Source organism: Seriola aureovittata, chromosome 13 (genome assembly GCF_021018895.1).
Source record: "Seriola aureovittata isolate HTS-2021-v1 ecotype China chromosome 13, ASM2101889v1, whole genome shotgun sequence".
In the NCBI taxonomy this organism is placed as follows: domain Eukaryota; kingdom Metazoa; phylum Chordata; class Actinopteri; order Carangiformes; family Carangidae; genus Seriola; species Seriola aureovittata.
The window spans coordinates 23348736-23368104 of record NC_079376.1 but is presented as its reverse complement, the minus strand read 5'-3'; the positions used below and the strand labels follow the sequence as shown (position 1 = coordinate 23368104).

At 39.9% G+C, this 19369-nt stretch overlaps 1 protein-coding gene across 2 annotated transcripts in view; it reads right to left on the bottom strand.

The window, feature by feature from the left end:
* The window catches only part of ccdc88c (coiled-coil domain containing 88C), a 50349-nt gene extending 33445 nt beyond the window's left edge, over positions 1–16904 (bottom strand). For both annotated transcript variants that reach the window (XR_008829361.1, XM_056393439.1), the window contains exons 1-4: positions 16287–16904; positions 13980–14092; positions 10634–10742; positions 462–531 (exon numbers count right to left, since the gene is read on the bottom strand). Coding sequence is in view for 1 of the 2 variants with exons in the window: in XM_056393439.1 (XP_056249414.1) it covers positions 462–531; positions 10634–10742; positions 13980–14092; positions 16287–16346 (352 nt within the window). In the remaining variant the exon portion in view is untranslated. The remainder of the gene's footprint in view (positions 1–461; positions 532–10633; positions 10743–13979; positions 14093–16286) is intronic.
* Between the last annotated feature and the right edge of the window lie 2465 nt (positions 16905–19369).

Sequence of the window (19369 nt, the reverse complement as noted above, 5' to 3'; positions counted from 1 at the left end):
GCACATGTGAGACTATATAAAATATCTGTAATCAGATCCATAGAAATATATCATCAGGAATCTTTATCTTAATCAGTGGTTATGATCCAACTCACAACCTATCAAACAGTAAATCAATAAAGCATCTAATGACCTCATCCTGTGAATCATATCATCAGCAGCCAAGAGAAAATGCCTCCTGTTCATGCAGAGACCAGTGTTTGAAATGACGTCATGGCAACAGATTCAAGAACCAACAAAGTACAAAAAGAAACATAAATACTGTTTTTTATCCATTTCAGCGCAGGCCTGAAAATTACTACCAACATTAAGATGGTAATAAATAACACAACCAGTTTTTTGCATTTAGTGATTAATCCTGTGTGTATTATAGATTAAAGTACATGTAGGACGGTGGTGAAAATATGCAGGACGTGATAAACAACAGGGTGTACAGTACGTTGTGAAGCAGTTGGTGTTACCTGATATTGGATCCTTGGCGATGCAAAGGATGTTGGGGAGGGGCATGACTACTAACTGCTGTAAAGTCTCCTGAAACACAGGCGGGGAGGGTGAGAGAGAGAGAACAAATTAATTCTCAATTTTACACTGATGATGATAAATGTGCATAAGACCATGTTACTGACAAACACTGGCACACTACAAACTATCAATCAGTAGCCAAGTGGGTGCAATAAAAGCATTAAAGTGGGTCCTTGTCACAATTCAAACATCAGTATACTTCTATTAAACTTCTATCATTTACAAAATTGTATTACAGCCTGACCGATGCTGAGTTTTTGAGAAACAAGCTATGGGTATACAGTATATTTATTATCTTACATAAACACAACAAAATTTAGTTAAGGATCCCTTCAACTTGATTTTGAATTAAACTTGTCAGTGGACAAATATGTGATGGAGACACTGTATCTAAATTACTTCTAACATTTCTTAACTGATTTCTATAATGCAATTTTCTTGTAGCTTGTTAGCCAATTTATATACCTACACATCTTTGACAAGCTAAGTTCAGCCAACATTATAATATAATAAGAAATGCCAATACATCCATTGGGCTATTAAGTTTTTTTAATGCTTTTAAAAAGGGTAAATACTGCATAAAATCAGGACCAAAAACAGGTTACATAAACAGTAGGTATGGAAGCAGAAGTGACAGTGTATGTCTAGTGTTGTTCTTGTTTTTACAAGAGCTGCTCAACTTTGATCCGAACACAGCTTGTGTAGAAATGAATCAAAGTCCAGCCTCTGACTGACCCTGACTTGTGTGCTTCATGTTTGTGCGGGTGCATGTGTGTATAGGCAAGCAGCCAACAGGAAACACCCTCCTGTCGACAAAGAGAGAGAACGTGTGTGTGTGTGTGTATGTGTGTGTGTCAGTGTCAGGAAAGAAACACCCCACTAGGAGGGAATGCTTTCCATTCCACAATATCCTCTCCCGTCTCCCAAACACACCTGACTGTCGAAGCGGGCCAAGAAAATCTGTCTGCCACAGCAAGTTCTTTAGAGATGAGGAAACATGGCTGGGGAACGAGGTGACATGGGAAGATGTTAAATTTACTGTACTGATGGGAAATGTACTAATGGGAGTGTGTGTCAAATCCTGGTGTTTTGGGAGGAGGGAAGTAGCACACAGCTTCTTACAATAAGGAAAGACATCAAAATTCATATGTGCGGTGGTGCCGTTTCTATAGTAAATATTAGAGCTGCATGATATGAAAAAAAAAATCATATTGCGATTACTTTGGCAGATATTGTGATGGGATTGAGTTGGAATGGTTGTTTTGTCATCTGATTTTCACTGAAAAAAATATGAAAATGATGATGATGTTGTTGGTCTTGTACCAAACAAACATGTTCCTTTACGTCGTAACGACAATGTATGACCTATGCTGGTGTTTATATTTGGCCACAGTCAAACCTAATGAGATACAGGGCTGTGGTCTAGAGTGTCATCTGCTAACCAGGCAAATAAAAGCACTATCATCTTACACCACCATTACAGCTGAGCTGCAGGGACAGTGCTGAGGTACTGAGTGTAGAGGCAGAGCAGTACCTGCAGATACTGTTACACCGAACTATAAACCAGGATGTAATGAGAGACCAAACTAGTTTCTCTCACACACAGACACACAGTACAGTTTGAATAAAACATGAGAGCTGGCTACCAGATGACTCGGAAGAGGAGCTGGCCTTGGAAGCTTTGCCACAAAGTCAACGACAACCGTGAACTGAACACTGAACATACACACAAAGAGCAAGTGAAATGGTTTTCCAGTCCATCAATACAATTCACTGAAAATGTTGGTTTAAAAAGTATTTGCTGAACCAGAAAACAAAAGTGAATGCTCTTCTTAGATTTCCACCAGTACTGGGACAACACATCAGCTGCTACATTGGTGTTATCACAGTAAAACGTGTTGTAATCTGAAGAATCAAAAGGGTTAGGTCACATGCGACTGAACAACATTATACTCTAGGATTTCACATTAGCCAAGGCAGAGAGTTTGTGTGGCTCTGACAGCTTCGTCAGCAGAGGCTACAAAGCAGGAGGGCAGTATGGGACATAGATCGCTCCTCTGGGAATGACATACCAATCAGGTCATGGCCACAAGGTCACAAAAGTAGCGAAGAGCACTTGTGAAGAACAAAACAATGACACAAAAGAAATGGAGAATGTGTGTGGATCATCTTTGACTGTTACCCTCAGCTCCATAAATCAAATCTGCTCTCCCAAATCCTAAATGTAGCTTTAAATTAACTTTTTAGTGATGGTAGAGTGTCATTGGTCACTGATATCAAATGCCTCAAATCAAAATTAAATCATCACATCTTCAAAACAAATTTTAAACTCATGCAATGACTACACTGTTATTGAAGGAGAGACTGCGTAACAAACCATGATAGAGTTGTATTGATATTCTAGTTTTACTATATACTGTGGTTAAATAATCTGGTAGTGACAATGACGCCAACTATTTATTTTACAGTCATTCACATCATTTTCAGAGGGAACCCTGAAAATAAGTCAACTGCTGTATTTTGATAAACCATGGATTATAAATATGATATAGTCCAAGTTCTGCCTTTTCACACCCAGCTGTGTGTGTGTGTGTGTGTGTGTGTGTGTGTTTGTGAATACTAGTGATAGCTGAGATCTATAGATATTCTCCTGCAGCAACATCACCAGCAGGATCTAACACTTATAACTGACAAGGGATCAATACAGCATGCTATCCTGACCTATTTACACACACACACACACACACACACACACACGGCCTAAATCCATGTCCCACTAACACATTGGGCTCCTATTTCTAATCCCAGATCAATAAAATGGTGGCAGCTAACAGCAGATCTGACTTCAAATGAGCCACTAGGTTCTGTGAGCACAGCTCTCTCACCACTTTGACCACCTGAAAATTTAAATCTGCTCCTTGCTTCCTCAGAAGTTTTGTAATTGTTCCCTTTAGTTTTATGAAGTCACATTTAGTCACACAGCCCCATGTCACATGAGACATCTGAGTGGACTTCACAGGCCGACATCAGCAATGTTTCTTTCCAACCGGTTCAAAAAGTAATTCACAAGAAAGCCACCTGTATTTTAATTTGTACCGACATAGATAGTAACGACGGGTTGACTGTTGAGAATAGTCTTAAGTTTATCTGTTATATCCTTACTTTTGCAGGTTTTGTCAATTTCTCCTTAACATCTCTGACAATGACGAACAACGATCAAAGTGAAGGAGCAGGAGTATGTTTCCTGTTGCTCTTGAACAGGGGCGAGAACCTAATTTGCATCCAGCCTAGTGTCATCTGGTTTCAGTCCTTCATCTGTTCTCTTCTCTCCTCCTCTCTGTGCTCACATATACAGTATTCTAATACAGCTGAATTCACAATAAAGCTGTTCTCATTCACATGTTTTTCCTGTTTCTGTTAAAATAGTGACTGAAACACGTCCCATTAAGACGACACATTAACTTCAAAGCTTCTGATTTTATAACCAGGACATTGTCCACCAATATCACCAAACACACCAGTTAAAGACAAAGACTGAGCTGTGATTTCAGTTGGATTTACTGTAAAATCATCACTCACAAGTTAGAAGCGACAGAATAACTTTCTTATCCTGTTCTCACTGAACACAGCAGACACAGAGAGAGGGCGTTACTCTCTTCTACGTAGCCAAGGTTTGTGTAAAAAGACACTAGGATTTGTAAAAACTGTTTGAAACAATTCATTTTCAAAGAGGCCAATGGTGGAACTATGATCACTCTACTCTATCACTCAGTCAGGCCTGGATTTTGTGACTCTCCAGTTTTAAAAATAAAAACGTTTCTGTTTTTCTATCATATATTTTATATAAGTTTTCTATTAACACAGAGCACATTAGTACTCCATCTGTAAACCCCCAGTCACTCCACTCTACCCCAAAAGGATCAGGGGATGACAACACACACACACACACACACACACACACACACACACACACACACACACACACACACACACACACACACACACACACACACACACACACACACACACACACACACACACACACACACACACACACAGGTAAAACTTCTGTCTAGTAACCTCACCCCTTCAGTACACACACACACACCGGCAGTCTTTCCTGACAGTGGCTGGCAGTTACATTGAGCAATAAAACTCTGTCAACGGGTTTGACCAGGGTCACACACACACACACACACACACACACACACACAACACACACACACACACACCACACACACACACACACACAGAATATTACAATCCACCCTGCCAGGGCGTGTGTGTGTGTGTACGAAGTAGGCCAGAGGATATGAAGTTCAAAACATCCCATGAAGGCTCAGGGCTTTGTTCTTCAGTTCCCACGGTAACCAAGAAAGGGTAAAGTGGTGATAGAAAGAGAGAGGGGGAAAGTTCTGCACATTTAAATCAGTTTCAGAGCCAGAGAGTCTCACAGTTCTAACGACGCACAGATATTGTATAAACAAATTGCGGTGTGGAAACAAAAAGTGCTGATTTAAATGTTGAAGGAGACAGGATTAATCCAAGGACATATACTGTATTAGATTGACTGTATATAATAGCATATACATTTTCATTTGTGATTTCAATACAATAATTCACGTTTTGTTTGGGGCGCTAAAAAACCAGGGGTGTACTGACTCCAGAACGGAGACCGAAACCGTAACACAAACATCAACAGTCAGTACCAGAAGACAGAACCACAATACACCGCCCACACCCCACCACACAACAGACATTGACAAATAGATTTATGAATCTTTATGAAAGAAATATCTAGTAGAATGTGTTACATGTTGAAAAAATATTCATTACATTGTTATTTAAATACATGTTATAATCTATCTTCAGTGAGATTTTCCAGATTTAGAGCCGTCCACCGTTTTTCCAACAAAAGACTAAAGGCAAGCGTATCCTACATAAAATTAAATCCACTTTTATTCATCTTTATTGAATCCTTACATTTGAGCTCTGAACTGTATGACCAAGTGGATAACTGACCAGTCAAGGGCACACTTCAGCTGACTGCAAGGCAAGTTTGTTGATTTGTAATCATAAGCTAGCAAGTAGTGCCATTTATTGGGTTACAAAGCTTTTCAACATTGACACCAGAGGTTAATCATGTTTTTTCCTGTGTCATGACCGACTGCACACTGTTTTGAGACTAAATGAGGTTGTCCTCATTCACAAGCACCTATTTGTTCCAGCAATTGGCAAAAACATGATCAACCAAAACATACATGCCTTCAAAAAGAACTTGCTCAGTTCATTTCTCCCACCACGCTAATGGCATGGTTTCTAGAGAGCACAACAAACAAATCACCTGGTGGATTAGACTACATTCACCTGTGAGATTTAAGAAGTGGAGTTACAACTGAGAGTTATTTCCATTAGTGATTAATCTATTCTGTTTGAATAACTGATTAATCATTAGTCTGTAAATGATCTTAGTAGTATTAGCTTAGTTGGTCTGACCAACATTCAAACAGAGAAAAGCTGCTCCTCCTCACGTAGCTGTAACTAACAAATGGTGTTTCTATTGTCTAAATTTGCATAGGTTAATTTTCTGTTGATTAACTGATCAATTAACAATTCGTTGTTCCAGTACTTAGGTGGACTAGTTGGATGGAAAATCCAGCAAAAGGGAGAACAGAGTGAACAGCTTTGTATCCAAAGCTTGTGATATCAGGTTACTGTGCTTTGAACAATAGAGAGGGAACAGAAGGGAGACGACAGACACCCCTCCTCTTGCTCTCAAACACACACACACACACACACACACACACACATACAATTAGTGCTTTATCACTGGGGAGACTGGAGGGATTCACTGGACCAGCCTGCGTGTCTACTGGGACATCATCTAATTAAGAGAAAGCCAACGCCTAGCCCCAGTTGTGTGTGTGTGTGTGTGTGTGTGTGTGTGTGTGTGTGTACACACAGTGGCTTCAGAAAGTATTCAGACCCCTTCACTTATTGCCTATTTTATTGTGTTGGATGAGAAGCATCTGTGAGCTGCCATCTTCAGGTCTCTCCACAGATGTCCTGTAAAGTTTATGTCTAGGATTTGTCAGTCACAGACTTGTCCTGAAGCCACTCCAGTGTCCCGTAGTGCCTAACCACTCTAGCATAAAGGCCTGACTAACTGATGGAGTGCTGATGAGATGGTTCAGGGCTCGAAATTAAGGCTTGTCTGCCCAATTGGACAACTTAAAAGTCATGAATAAACGTCCTCACGTTAAGTGCCACTCAATCACAGCAGTGCCCACCGGTGAGGTCAGTCAGGTGTATATAATAAAAGTTGTATACAAATATAAATAATTGCCAAAACCTAACTCTACTTTGGTGCTGTGAAGATATTGTACAACGGCAAGATCACAAACTTTCTCATCTGATCACCATCACCATCAGTGCGTGTGGTTGTGTGTGTGTTGGTGGTTCCCATCATAGACTGTAAATAAAGATGGACGTAGCTTCTGTGACGTCACCCACATGTTTCTGAAGAGCAGTTTTGAGGCTCAGCATGGGCAAAACTTTTTTTTGTACCTGTTTATTTGTTTATACAGCTTATTAAGTTTATTTCTGCGGTAAAGTTGGACATTTGGACAAGCTGTATATATGTACACTACTTCTGTGGTGGGTACTAAGTCAAACTGCACGGTCCTCTTATCATATACAGTGATAATAACATTTCATATTTAAAATAATTTGATCAACTTTTATACAAGTGGTTTTATAGGGTAACCTTCTGAAATACTTTAAGTGGGCGAGCATTGAGTAACATTAAGTTTAGTAACATTTATGTCACTTTGACAGAGGGGATGACATTACACTGATATTTGACATTTAGCTACTCATTTACTTCATATTCACATAACTTGTACTGCATGAGCAGCTCTGCAAACCTTTTAACATGCGAGTCTATGAGGACTGACTCACTGTGGAGCCAGAAATGAAAGGAGTTTTTAGCACTTCCTGGAGGTTAATGCTTGGTTTTCCACCCAATCAGAATGCCTTGATTGACCAATCAGATTTTGATCCAAGTATTCCGCAGAGTTCAAACATTTTACTTTAGGAGAACAGCGCCGGTGTTATTGCTTCAGGCTCCTCCCAGCCCAGCGAAGTACCAGGGAAAGCCTGATTCTGTTTTATAAATGACTGATCTTTACAGCCAAATGAAGAGTCCTGGTGGTTACAAACTTCTTCTATTTCACAAGGGTTTTAATAAACCCTAAATTCTCATTTTGGTTTATTATGTGTAGACTGATGGGCAAAAAGGGCAATTCTATCGATTTAAAGTTAAATCTTCAACACAGTAAAGTGAAGGGGTCTGAATACTTTCTGAAGCCACTGCACTGTGTTTTGTTTATGCAGCTAAACCTGCACCAACTCACACTCTAAGGCTCATACCTCATTGACTTAAGGTTATGCTATGAGGTGTGTGTGTGCACGTGGGGCTGAGTGTGTTTTGCTGAGGCCAGGGTATTTGACTGTGGTTAGAGATTAACCATGGACAGATTAACCCCATACTACCTAGAATGACCCACTTCTCACACACACACACACACCAGCAGATGTGATCTTGTGTTATTGTGTTGGTTTTCCATTTTTCTCTGAAATGAGTAGCTATTTATCTGATTTATAATGATCAGGTCTCGATGTAATAAAAGCAGAACATCATGTACTGTATATAAAGCATGTATGTACTTCGCCCTAAATGTGCACTGGGCACTTTTTGAAATAATAACCTTGTTTATCACCGACTAAACCCAATAAAAGATTAAGGGATATCAGATATGCTGAGCATCACTTAAAAACTAAATACATCTGAAACCATTAAACTGTAATTTGTAGCTCACCGTGTTGAACACTAACCTCCAAACAATGTACAAACAATCAAAGAATCTTCCTAGAGATAAAAAATATTAAAACACCAACAACTACATGAACCACTACACTCCCACCACTGTGTGAGGTTAGAGCTTAAGAGTCAGCAGGACACAGCTGCAGCTCAACCCAATCAACTGCATCTGAGCTCCTTATCTCTGGTTTATACAAAAAACTCCCTGTCGCGCACACACACACACACACACACACACACACACGCACACACACACACACACACACACACACACACACACACACACACACACACACACACACACACACACACACACACACACACACACACACATTATTTATGCCTCTGATCATCAGCTATGATTAGCTTTGAGAGGATGGTCACATTGTTTAGTGATACCTCAACCTAAAAACTGAACCGGGCTCTGTTTTGTGGTGCCCATTATGAGGATAATCCACCTGTCCCGCTGTAAAGGGCATCAGCTTTCACAATTTTCTAAGGCTCTGCAAAACCCTTTGCATTTCTGAGATATGTTATTTTACATATTCTTCCCTTTGAACGCATCACTTCCTGTTTCCTATAAGTGTAAGGGTGCTTCTTTATGAGTGCTGTGTTTACAATGGATTCTGGTAGTGACACGTCTGATACACAATTTGGCGTCACATTTTACAGCTACAGCTGATATTTCTCAAGTGTCAACTATCAACAAACTGTCAGCTTTTAGTTTCCCCACATCAACAAATTTTTATTGTTACATGCTTCGACCCAAAAACTTTGTGAATTACAACTCACTGCACTTAAAAAGCTCTGCTGAAGCCAGACAGAGAAGAGTGAGTGAATGTCTAGTGTGACAAGGGGCAAGCTGCAATGACAAGCTTTCAGAGCCACTGAATGCTGCTTATCTTGTTACATCTTCCTGAGCAAACTCAATGATCACTGGTTCAACAAAGCTGCTATTTACCATTTCCTGATCATCTAAACCCAAAGTTGATTCATTCAACAGAGGGCAGAATTTCTAGTAACATTTTCCTTTATGACAACCATTTTGAGAAACATTTACTGTGCTTTATACAACACCCAAAACTGACTCAAACATTAGAGAATACATTCAAACATCCCCAAAAAAAATCTAAGAGTGTATGGACGACCAGGGTTGTGACAAGAAATGCAATAAAGCATTTCATTCATTTCATATTTTAATATGCAATCAAACAGCTCCTTACATCCCATGGCCAATTGTGATTGTTTCGCCTGGCTTTACCACTGAAGGTTCAGGGTGTCACAGAAAGGTTAGATTTAGCAATGTTTTATTCATGAATTAATAAATGTATTGTGTTTTATGCTGTTTCAAAAAATAAATTTTTAAATTTGAAGAATTTGTTGATGGATTCATTGTAAATTTATAAAATCTTTTTACAATTCCTATATTAATGCCTATTAAAATATGAGATTAAGTAAATGCTGTAGTACTTAGACATCAAAATGTCATATCAAAGTAGCAGAACGCCTCACAATGAGCACGACATTTGCATGAGATGTGTTACTTCCTGCTACTATTGATCACTGCAGATCATCAAGCAAGTACACTAAAGAATGATTGGTCAGCAAGTTCAACGGTGATCCATACTGATTTACTATCATCAATAATGCAGACACTGACACACACTGTGCTGTGGTTCAGGAATGTACTGAAAATGTTGCTGTGTGTGAGTGCCGGAAGGGAGTTTTTTGTTGTCACATCAAGCTGAAACAGACACGTTACAAAACGCACACATGACAATGATGATGGATAAAAGACAAACAGAACACACATACATTTACCCCTTAGGCAGATCAGCTGAAGATATAATAAACAGAAACTGAAAGACACACAGAGATTTAAACCAAGAAGAGGTCAATAATAAAGGCAAACATGCTACACAGTAGGTCTGATATACAACATGTGGAATATGAACAACTGATTGCAGAAATTAACTGATTGTAGTTGCTTCATTGCTGCTGGGATCAATGACGTCTATTAACTTGTTTTTAACATTATTTTTAATATTGAGCTACTGGACACTTTAATTTCATCTAGGGGGCGAATGAAGTATCTATCCATCTACCCATCCATAACACTGGACTCTGCTCAGTTCACTGTTGGCACTGTGTGTGTGTGTGTGTGTGTGTGTGTGTGTGTGTGTGTGTGTGTGTGTGTGTGTGTGTGTGTGTGTGTGTGTGTGTGTGTACCTGGTAGTACGTCCTGATGTGTCTGGTGAGAACAGTCAGGTTGTAAAGGCGAAGCGACACATCATTGTTGACATTCTTGTTCAGCCTCTGGTTGGTCGGGCTCGGGTCACTATGGAGACACAGACACACACCACAGGAGCATTTAGGTTGACGTTATTAGAGGCAGTTGAGACAAAGATCATTGCACTCACACATACTCACACGTCCCAGGTCCAGGGAAACTATTGTGCTGGAGAAGGATTTATGCTTTACGCACGCGAGGCTGTGCCAGACTGATATGCATATGAACAGGGGGTGTGTTATGTGGTCTGGCTGGACCTATTATGACTGTCATGACGTTAGATTGAGGATGGAGCTCAATTCACCTCCAATCTAAATATAAAGCGGCTAGAACAGATTTGGTGTGGCTTGGCCTCCACATGCCCAACAATGAGGCTAAACAATGATCAAACCTACAACTACTTCTTGCAAATAACTTTAATAAACTTTGTGTTCTTTGGCATCTCTACATTTATATCAATTTAACAAGTGTATGGAATGAAATTCACTTTGGAGTTTTGCCCTCATCTCTCTCTCTCCTATCTCTCCTATCCAGAAAACTATCCTGGGTGTGTGTGTGTGTGTGTGTGTGTGTGTGTTTGTGTGTGTGTGTGTGTGTGTGACGTAGGTGAGGCATCTGGAGAGAGTGAAAGAAGTGAAGCACCGAAGCGAGTTTATACGTGTTCAAGAACAGTAATTGAGGATGGAGGCGGATAAATTGGTTCAGAAAAGAAACAGCACTGGGTTAAACGTCTTTCTCAGGGATTCTTATTAAATGCACTTTTTTGTTGATTGAGCTAAAATCTAACTTGGTTGTGATTTCCCCATTTATTACAAATTTAAAATAGAGTAAAGAAGAATGTTTTAACGCCAACAAACGCTGCAGGGAGAAGAACCATCACACCACGCATCAACCTCCGAGGCTGGAAAATGAAGCCAACACTGTTCATTTTTGGATTAACTGGGAGTTAGGGGCGGAGTCAGGCACTGCCAAGATGGTGACGGTGGGTCAGCTCACTCTGAGCTTCAAAACCACTATTCAGAAACCTGTGGGGATGTCATGGAGGCTATGTCTTTATTTATAGTCTATGCATCATACTGGTGTGATTCTATGCATCAAAGGGTTAAACCACGTATTTATGAAGTGCTGCAGAGGAGATTTCAAAATATTGAGTTTTGTATTGTGTATCGCGATATAGCCAAAAATATTGCCTTATTATTTATATGTCCGCTGACAGTTTCACTGGTTTAATTTCTTTTGCTTTAACTAAACGTTCATCTGATTCTGTTAAACTCCACTTGACATTTCAGCTCTTTCACTGTTTACGCTTCAATTGACACTTAAGATGGTTTCAAGTTTCAGGTTACATCTTTGAACAAACATTTCAACTGCTGAATACAGGTCAGCTGAATCATCAACTTTTACATTCTTTCAGTTGATACACTAATTTGCCACCAATTTCGTTTTGGACTCATCAACTAACACTTACAGCTCAATTTATCTCTGACACTTCTTTTTCTGTTTCACCAACAGTCCAGACTAAAACAGCATTTTTCGCCCCTCAAAATGGAGTCATGAGGAGTCTTTTCCACAGCAGCCTCCAGAGTGTGTAAATCTCTGGTGTTTCAGCATTTATGAGGTAAAAGGAGCTTTTCCAAGCGAGTCCAGTGAAGATCTGAGGTTGTATGCCTGTAAATCAAGATGGCCTGTGGTCGCATCTAATTTTCTCTGTGGTTGCTCATTTTAAATGACAGTCTTCCTCAGGTCGGGGTTGGTGAAGTGAGCCCTGTCTGGAGCTGGCACGTGACACATCTTATGCATCCCCAAATGACAGTACAGAGTCCAGAGAGACTAACTGGGCCAGTAAAAACTTTTTGTTGCACCTATAAGCGTGCATAGTACACTGGCAGTCTCAATGAATATCAAAAAAATATATCTGACTTAATGTTAGCTTGTTAAATCTACCTTCTGCTGTCTTATCTTTCTTTTTCTCTTCTTTCTCCCTGTCATCTGTCAGATGTCCCCACATGTCTCCAGTTATAGATTAAAAGTCCTCTGTAGAGTTGTGTAATTGCAACTTCATGATATTATATATATATATATATGTGTGTACGTATATGTATATATGTACATATGTATAGAGTAGAAAGACTGGGTTTATAGACTGACTGATTTAACAGCTGACTGCTTCTCTGACTGACTGATTTACCAACTGTCTCTGAGTGCCTATCCTCTGATAGTCCTCATGGCCCTTCAATCCTGACCTCCTCCTCTGTAACCCACTTTCCTAAAAACCCCTATAAAATCCTACTAACCCCCCCCCACCCTCCCCAAACACCCCAAACACCCCACTCCCTCCCCCATCAGCCTACATTCGTTTGTGGGGAACAATAGCGTGATTATCACTGTTTCTGAAGACAATAACTAACATATGAACATGTGGTCTGATTGTGGACACAGGGCTGTCTGGGTGAGACAAGATTGAGATTCCACACAAGTAGATATGTTGATAGATAGGATATATATATAATATCTATACGATATTATTGATATATAAGATATTATACATATAAAAGATATTATTGTGGACAGTATTATTGTCCGGATTTTCCAGCTGATACTGAGGGATAAGTCTGGTGATAAGTCTGGTGGTTGCACTGGGGGACATGTTCCTTCATTACCATGAACACACACTGTAGTCTACTTTTATTCAAAGCAACATATACCATCCTGCTGCCAGAAATACTCCCTATAGGACTAAATGTGTATTAATCTCCAATTTAACAGAGTCCACAACAGATGCACATCTCCTCCTGTTTAGGTAACATTTGTATTCCCTGTGTATGTCCATTAGTTTGCGTTAACATGACTTTGATATTTGTGACCGATGTTCTTGCTCAGTGGCAGCTTTGTGATTTCTTCTAGAGCCACACAGATCAGAAACCAGTCCGTAAATGTGCTGAAACTCAATCTGTTCTACCTGTTACAAACCTGATTGTGTGATTCCTGACACTGAGTACAAACTGACTTCAGCTCAGCTCTGAAGGGACTGCAAATGATAAAACTCTCGTATACACCATTTCTCTTTGCAACCTTGAGCAGCACATCTGGCTGTGACGTTTACAACCTGATACCAGCAAGTCAGGATGTGGTTACATGAACACACTCACACAGACACACACAGGAAACACTGGATTAACTCACTTACTGCTCATATACCCACTTCAGACACACAAATACAAATGCACACCAAAAGACACTTCTTACTGACTCATGCAAACTCTCACTCTGTATGCTGAGACCTACATGTGTGTCATGATCTTGTGCAAGAAGACACCGTCCACCAGTTCCATGAACATGCTGACCCGCTCCTCTGAGCCCACACTGTCACATGAACCCAACGGGCCCAGCATCCGCACCTAGAGACAGACAGGTTACAGACAAAGACATGAAACAGTCAGGTACATGTAACACTATAGAGATGTACTCGCTTTAAAATGTTATATATGATACAGTGACATTTTTTTTCTCTTTATTTATTTATTCAGGGGTATTTTGTTTCTTTTTGAGAAAAAATACCCTGCTCAAACTCACATAATATTATACCTCAAAGGTGCCTAGTACAACCACAGTGTGGTCTGCAAGCACTGCTCTTTCCCTTTCCCCTCCCAGATCTAACCTAAAATCTGGTCCGGATTAAAACCTGGTCCAGAGACTGTACCGGCAATGTTTTGGTCACAAAATATATTTCATTAACGCATGGATGTGAACATTAAGAAAAACTGAGAACAAGAAAAAGAGAGAAACTGGTTGGGTGAAAGTTGCCCTGAGGCACTTTTCTACTGTCTGTCCATGTTAATCGTGTTTGTCTGCCCAACAAAGATGGGAACAACTGTTGGTTGACTGGTCAGGTCAACAGGATGTGAGGCCATGGGGAAACAGGAAGTACCACAGGGTTAATAACCTGTTGAGAGCTCTGCTGGTGGTCTAGTCTGGGCTGGGAGCCCATATTGGGCAGGAGGAAGATTACTCGTGTAGTAGAGTCTAATAGAAGACACTAGTATCTATCACTAGTATACTTGAGAGTTAATATAGCTTACCTTACAGTTTTTCTTACATTGTTTCTTTTTACTGTTGTGGAGCATCTTTAATTACACAAACAGCTGTTTTAAATCAAATGTTGTATTAATGAACCTGCCTGCAAATGAATATATGCACAGCAATAAGGCAGATGATACATGCTGGTCTGATGTTTGCAGTGGGTTATAGGATGCTGCTGTTTTACTCTGGATTTGGTTTCAGTTAGTTAAATCAGTCTCTGCTTAAAGCTTTTCGAGTTTAGTGAAATCAATTAAAGTGCTGTTTGCTATGATGAAGATAATGACTGTTTTTTTTTTTAAACACATTTACACCTTGAACATCAGCAACACATCTAAAATCACAAATCTGTGAGAATATTAGGGGGGACTGTAGGGATGTCACGAGAACTGATAGTTCGGTAACAAGTCGGAGCCAAAATTCTTCTGTAGGTACCATGGATGTGGTAGGTACAGGAGATATGATTCTTCCGGGACTGACCAGGGCAGTATAATAACCCTACAACGGTCTTAATGGGACATCAAGAGAGGAAGAAGGCAGGCACAGTAAACAATAACAATATGTATAGCACTTCTGTCTTCTTTATGTCTCATTAATCAGTCGTACACACAGTAGCTGTCCAACTTATACAGTGGTGGTTTAGAAGGAAATGAGGTAAATGGTGGTCACATAATTTTTTGATTCATGACTCTCCCCCTAAATCTGCACATCTGCAGCCTAAGTCATGTGAAATCCACCATTCCCTATCTAATAAATGTCTCTTTTCAATACAAAAATGCACATTTTAAAGTGGCTTTTTATTGTGACCAGCCCAGGGAAAAGTTGTGCAATAATCATGCTGTGAAATCAGCATCTTGGTATGTCGCACCTGTCAGGTGAATGGATGATCTTGGATCTTGGCTCACTAACACGGATTTAAACACATTTGTGAAGAAAATCTGAGAGAAAGAAGCCTTTTGTGGGCTTAGTAAAAGTCTTTAACATCTTTAATTCCACACTATTGGTCTGTTACCCCGTTAGTCAATTTAGTGTCCTGTTTCTTACTGGAATTTCAATCATTCATTGTACTGGGGGGGGGGGGGGTCTTGCATGCATCAGCATTTTAATAGCAAAAGGCAAAAGAAGAGGTAAATAAGTGAGAGAAGTGAGGTACACCAGCTGTTAGCAGTGAAGCAAAGCAGACAAAACTTCTGTTTGACAGTTTGGATGAGAAGCACACTTGGAAAGCCCCTGAGACACCAACCAAAAATCTCTCAATGGACCACTTAATCTGAGGCTTTTACACTACAAATCTTTCCCCTTTCACTTTAGTGTAGTTAATGAATAAAAACTATTAACTACAACAAAACTTCAATAGAAAGGTAGAATATGGATGACATGTTATATACATGTTATATTATATATATATATAATATGTTTGCTGCCAGCTACTAGTTTGTCAGTTGGCTGAGAGAAAGTAAAACACAGGCAGAGGTCACCATCACAACCGTGTGTGCGCGTGTTGCTCTCACTCACCCACACCACCAGCGGCGACTCCATGAAAGTGGCTAGTAACTCCGACAGAGTCACATCCATGGTTGCTCCCACGGCTTCCGACTCCGCTTATTAATCACGAACTAATCATTAATCCACCACTAAATCTGTCGATATCCGCGGTATGTCTCAACACGGGGCAGAACAAAGCCCCCGCGAGGCATCGACCCCCCTCCTCCTCCTCCCTTGCACGAGCTTTCTCTGTGTCTCTCACACACCACTATTGTCTCGCGCTGTCCGGTTTCCTTTAACACAAGGTTTAAAATTAAAAATAAAAATCGTTAAATGTGGATAAAGACAGTCTGAAGTACTTTCACAGACCCTCCTGTGACTCACGGAGTCAACTCCGTTAGTTTATCGGGTAGTTATCCAGTTTATTTTCCGGCCAAAGGTAAACCACTTGATCCAAACTTCGCAGGACAGTTACTGGCGTTGCCAAGGATACACAACTCGAACCGAAAAGCGGCAAAACAAGCGTAAAATAAGAAAACAGAAATAAACAAAGTAGAAAAAAGTAAAATGCACGATATAAGAGGAATGGAGAGCGTTAAAAAATTATAGTTTCCGTTGATTGCTACATCTCCACCACGTCTCTCTACCTCTTTCCCCTCCTTCTGCTCATCAACCGGACTCCGAGACCAGAGGCGGTGAGGCAGGAGAGGATTGACTGACAGGAGTATCGACCAATCCGCTGCAGCAAGAGGCGTGGGTCCCGCCCCCTACGATACATTACAGTGCCATCATTTGGTAGACGTTTCTATAAAACTGACGTCACAGCAACACAGACCGAACCAGCCAAAGAGTTTAGACGGAACAAGATAAAGAACGTCCCATAGCGGGATTTCAAAATTTGATTTTTTTTGTGACTTGTAGGCATAATGTTATGAGCTATGGGTAATTAAGTAATGCAATAATAAATGCTCATATAAAGTTTACTTTTTTACTTTTTGTAGGCTTTTAAGAATACAGAGTTTCTTCAAGCACTATATGCGATAAACGTAGCAAACCATGGCGGTATTATGATAATTATTGCCAATATATTGAATAAGTATGTATGAATGAACATTATCTTGATATGATATGATACTGCCATATTAATTACTGTTCCATATCTATAGTTTGTGCCCATGTCAGCTGGGAAAATAAACTAAATAAAATACCTGGGTCTTCTGCCCATGTTGGGCCTGGCCCATATACTTCCAAATCTGGGCAGATTCCAGCTGTTATCAGCCAGGCTGACAGCCTGAAGATTTTCTGTGTGTGCACCAGAATTGGTCCAGATGTGTACTCTGACAATCACGCTGTATATGGGCCAGATTCAGGCCTTGAAACCAGGTGTATACTGGGCCAGAAGAAAACAAGCATGGATTTATTTTGCTATCTGAGTAGTAAATTTACTAGTAAAGGAGCTATATTACCATATTGTATATAGGTACACTACCAATCAAGCAAAGCTTTATATAAAACACATTTCATTTCAGGTGGAAGCACAACTTGCTGCACAGAGTGTGAGCTGCCACGGAAGCTGCCACCAAAAGAACTATGTCGATAGCGTAAAGATAAAACATTAGACAGTAGACACAAACACACTAAGTTTATCTGACCAGATAGGTTAGTAACTAACCGGCGAACATTACCCAAACACTTAAAGCACAGGTTTAATTAATAAAATGAATAGCTGTTGTGCAGGGCTAAGCACTGTGTCTCGTGACCATTCTCACAACAGACATTTTGCTTGTGTAACTAATAAATTGATGGTTCATTTCCATTTAAATGTCCCAGTAAGACATGTGTGAGCCATCATGCAGACAGCAAGGTGTATGTTTGTTACACCTGTGCTTTTCTTGTCATGAAATGTCAAAGTTACTACGATGAAAAATGTCTACCATTATTATTGAAGGACACTTATTTTTCTCTGTTCAAACAGGTTGAAACAGAAATCAAAGAAGCACCTCAAAAGGACACATAGACCAAATGTAAATTTAGGAGTAATGTAATGAAATAAATGAATTTGCACTTTAAAAGTAAAACATTAAGTGAACATGTTCTTCTTGCCCAGTCAAAGTCTACTGACCTCTACATAGGACTTTATTGGGACAGTAAGTGTGAGGTGTTTTGATGCTGAACACAGTGCAGTACATGTGGAGGAGAGGAGGGTGGAGAGTAAATTCTGTGGAAATCCTGAGGTTGCGTTTCGTTTGGCATGACCAGACAGGAGACGGCAGGTTTACCAGCTGCGTGTCCAGAACCATGTCCCAGAAACAGACTTTGCGAAACACCCATGCATGGCGATCAGCTTAGGGAAACAGTTGACACAATGTTATTGGCAAACTCTTCTCTGAATATTCTCACACATGGCATCAACAATCTGGAAAACGCTGCCACCTCTTGGTCTCCTCATATTACTACATCTTCTGGAGAGACCTGTTTCACACTGGAGGGGCATGAAAGGGTGTGGTGGCCTACTCAGGGTTTTATTACCCCAGACTAATTGGTTATAATTATTATATCATTATATATTAAACCCAAAGTCAGAAAAACCACAAGGTATATTTTTATAACTCTGGTCCATGTCCTTGCAGCAGCCAATTATGTCTACTTTTATTTCTGGTTTTACTCACTTTAATACATCTCCTCTGTTTTAGTATTTTATTTTTTATCTTTTTCACTCTATCGTTATCTTTGTTTTCCAGTTTTCTGTGTTTCCTCAGTTCTTATTTTTATTGTTTGTACTGATTACTTTGTCATTTATTGTTTTGTGTGTAAATGGTGAGTAAGTGAGTGAGTGAGTGAGCGAGTGAGTGTGTGTGTGTGTGTGTTTGTGTGTGTGGGGGGGGGTGTTATTGCTTTTATTCTGTACAGCAGTTTGTGTCACATTGTTTGTATGAAAAGTGCTACACAAATAAAGTCTGATTGATTGATTGATTGATTGATTGATGTATCAGTTATCCTTTTTAATTACAGTATTGCTCACTGTAATTGGACAGTTTAGGTAACACTTTACTATGAAGTAGGTTTGAGCAGATATAAGTGCTTATTAAGTTACAACTGCTACTGGCAGTCAT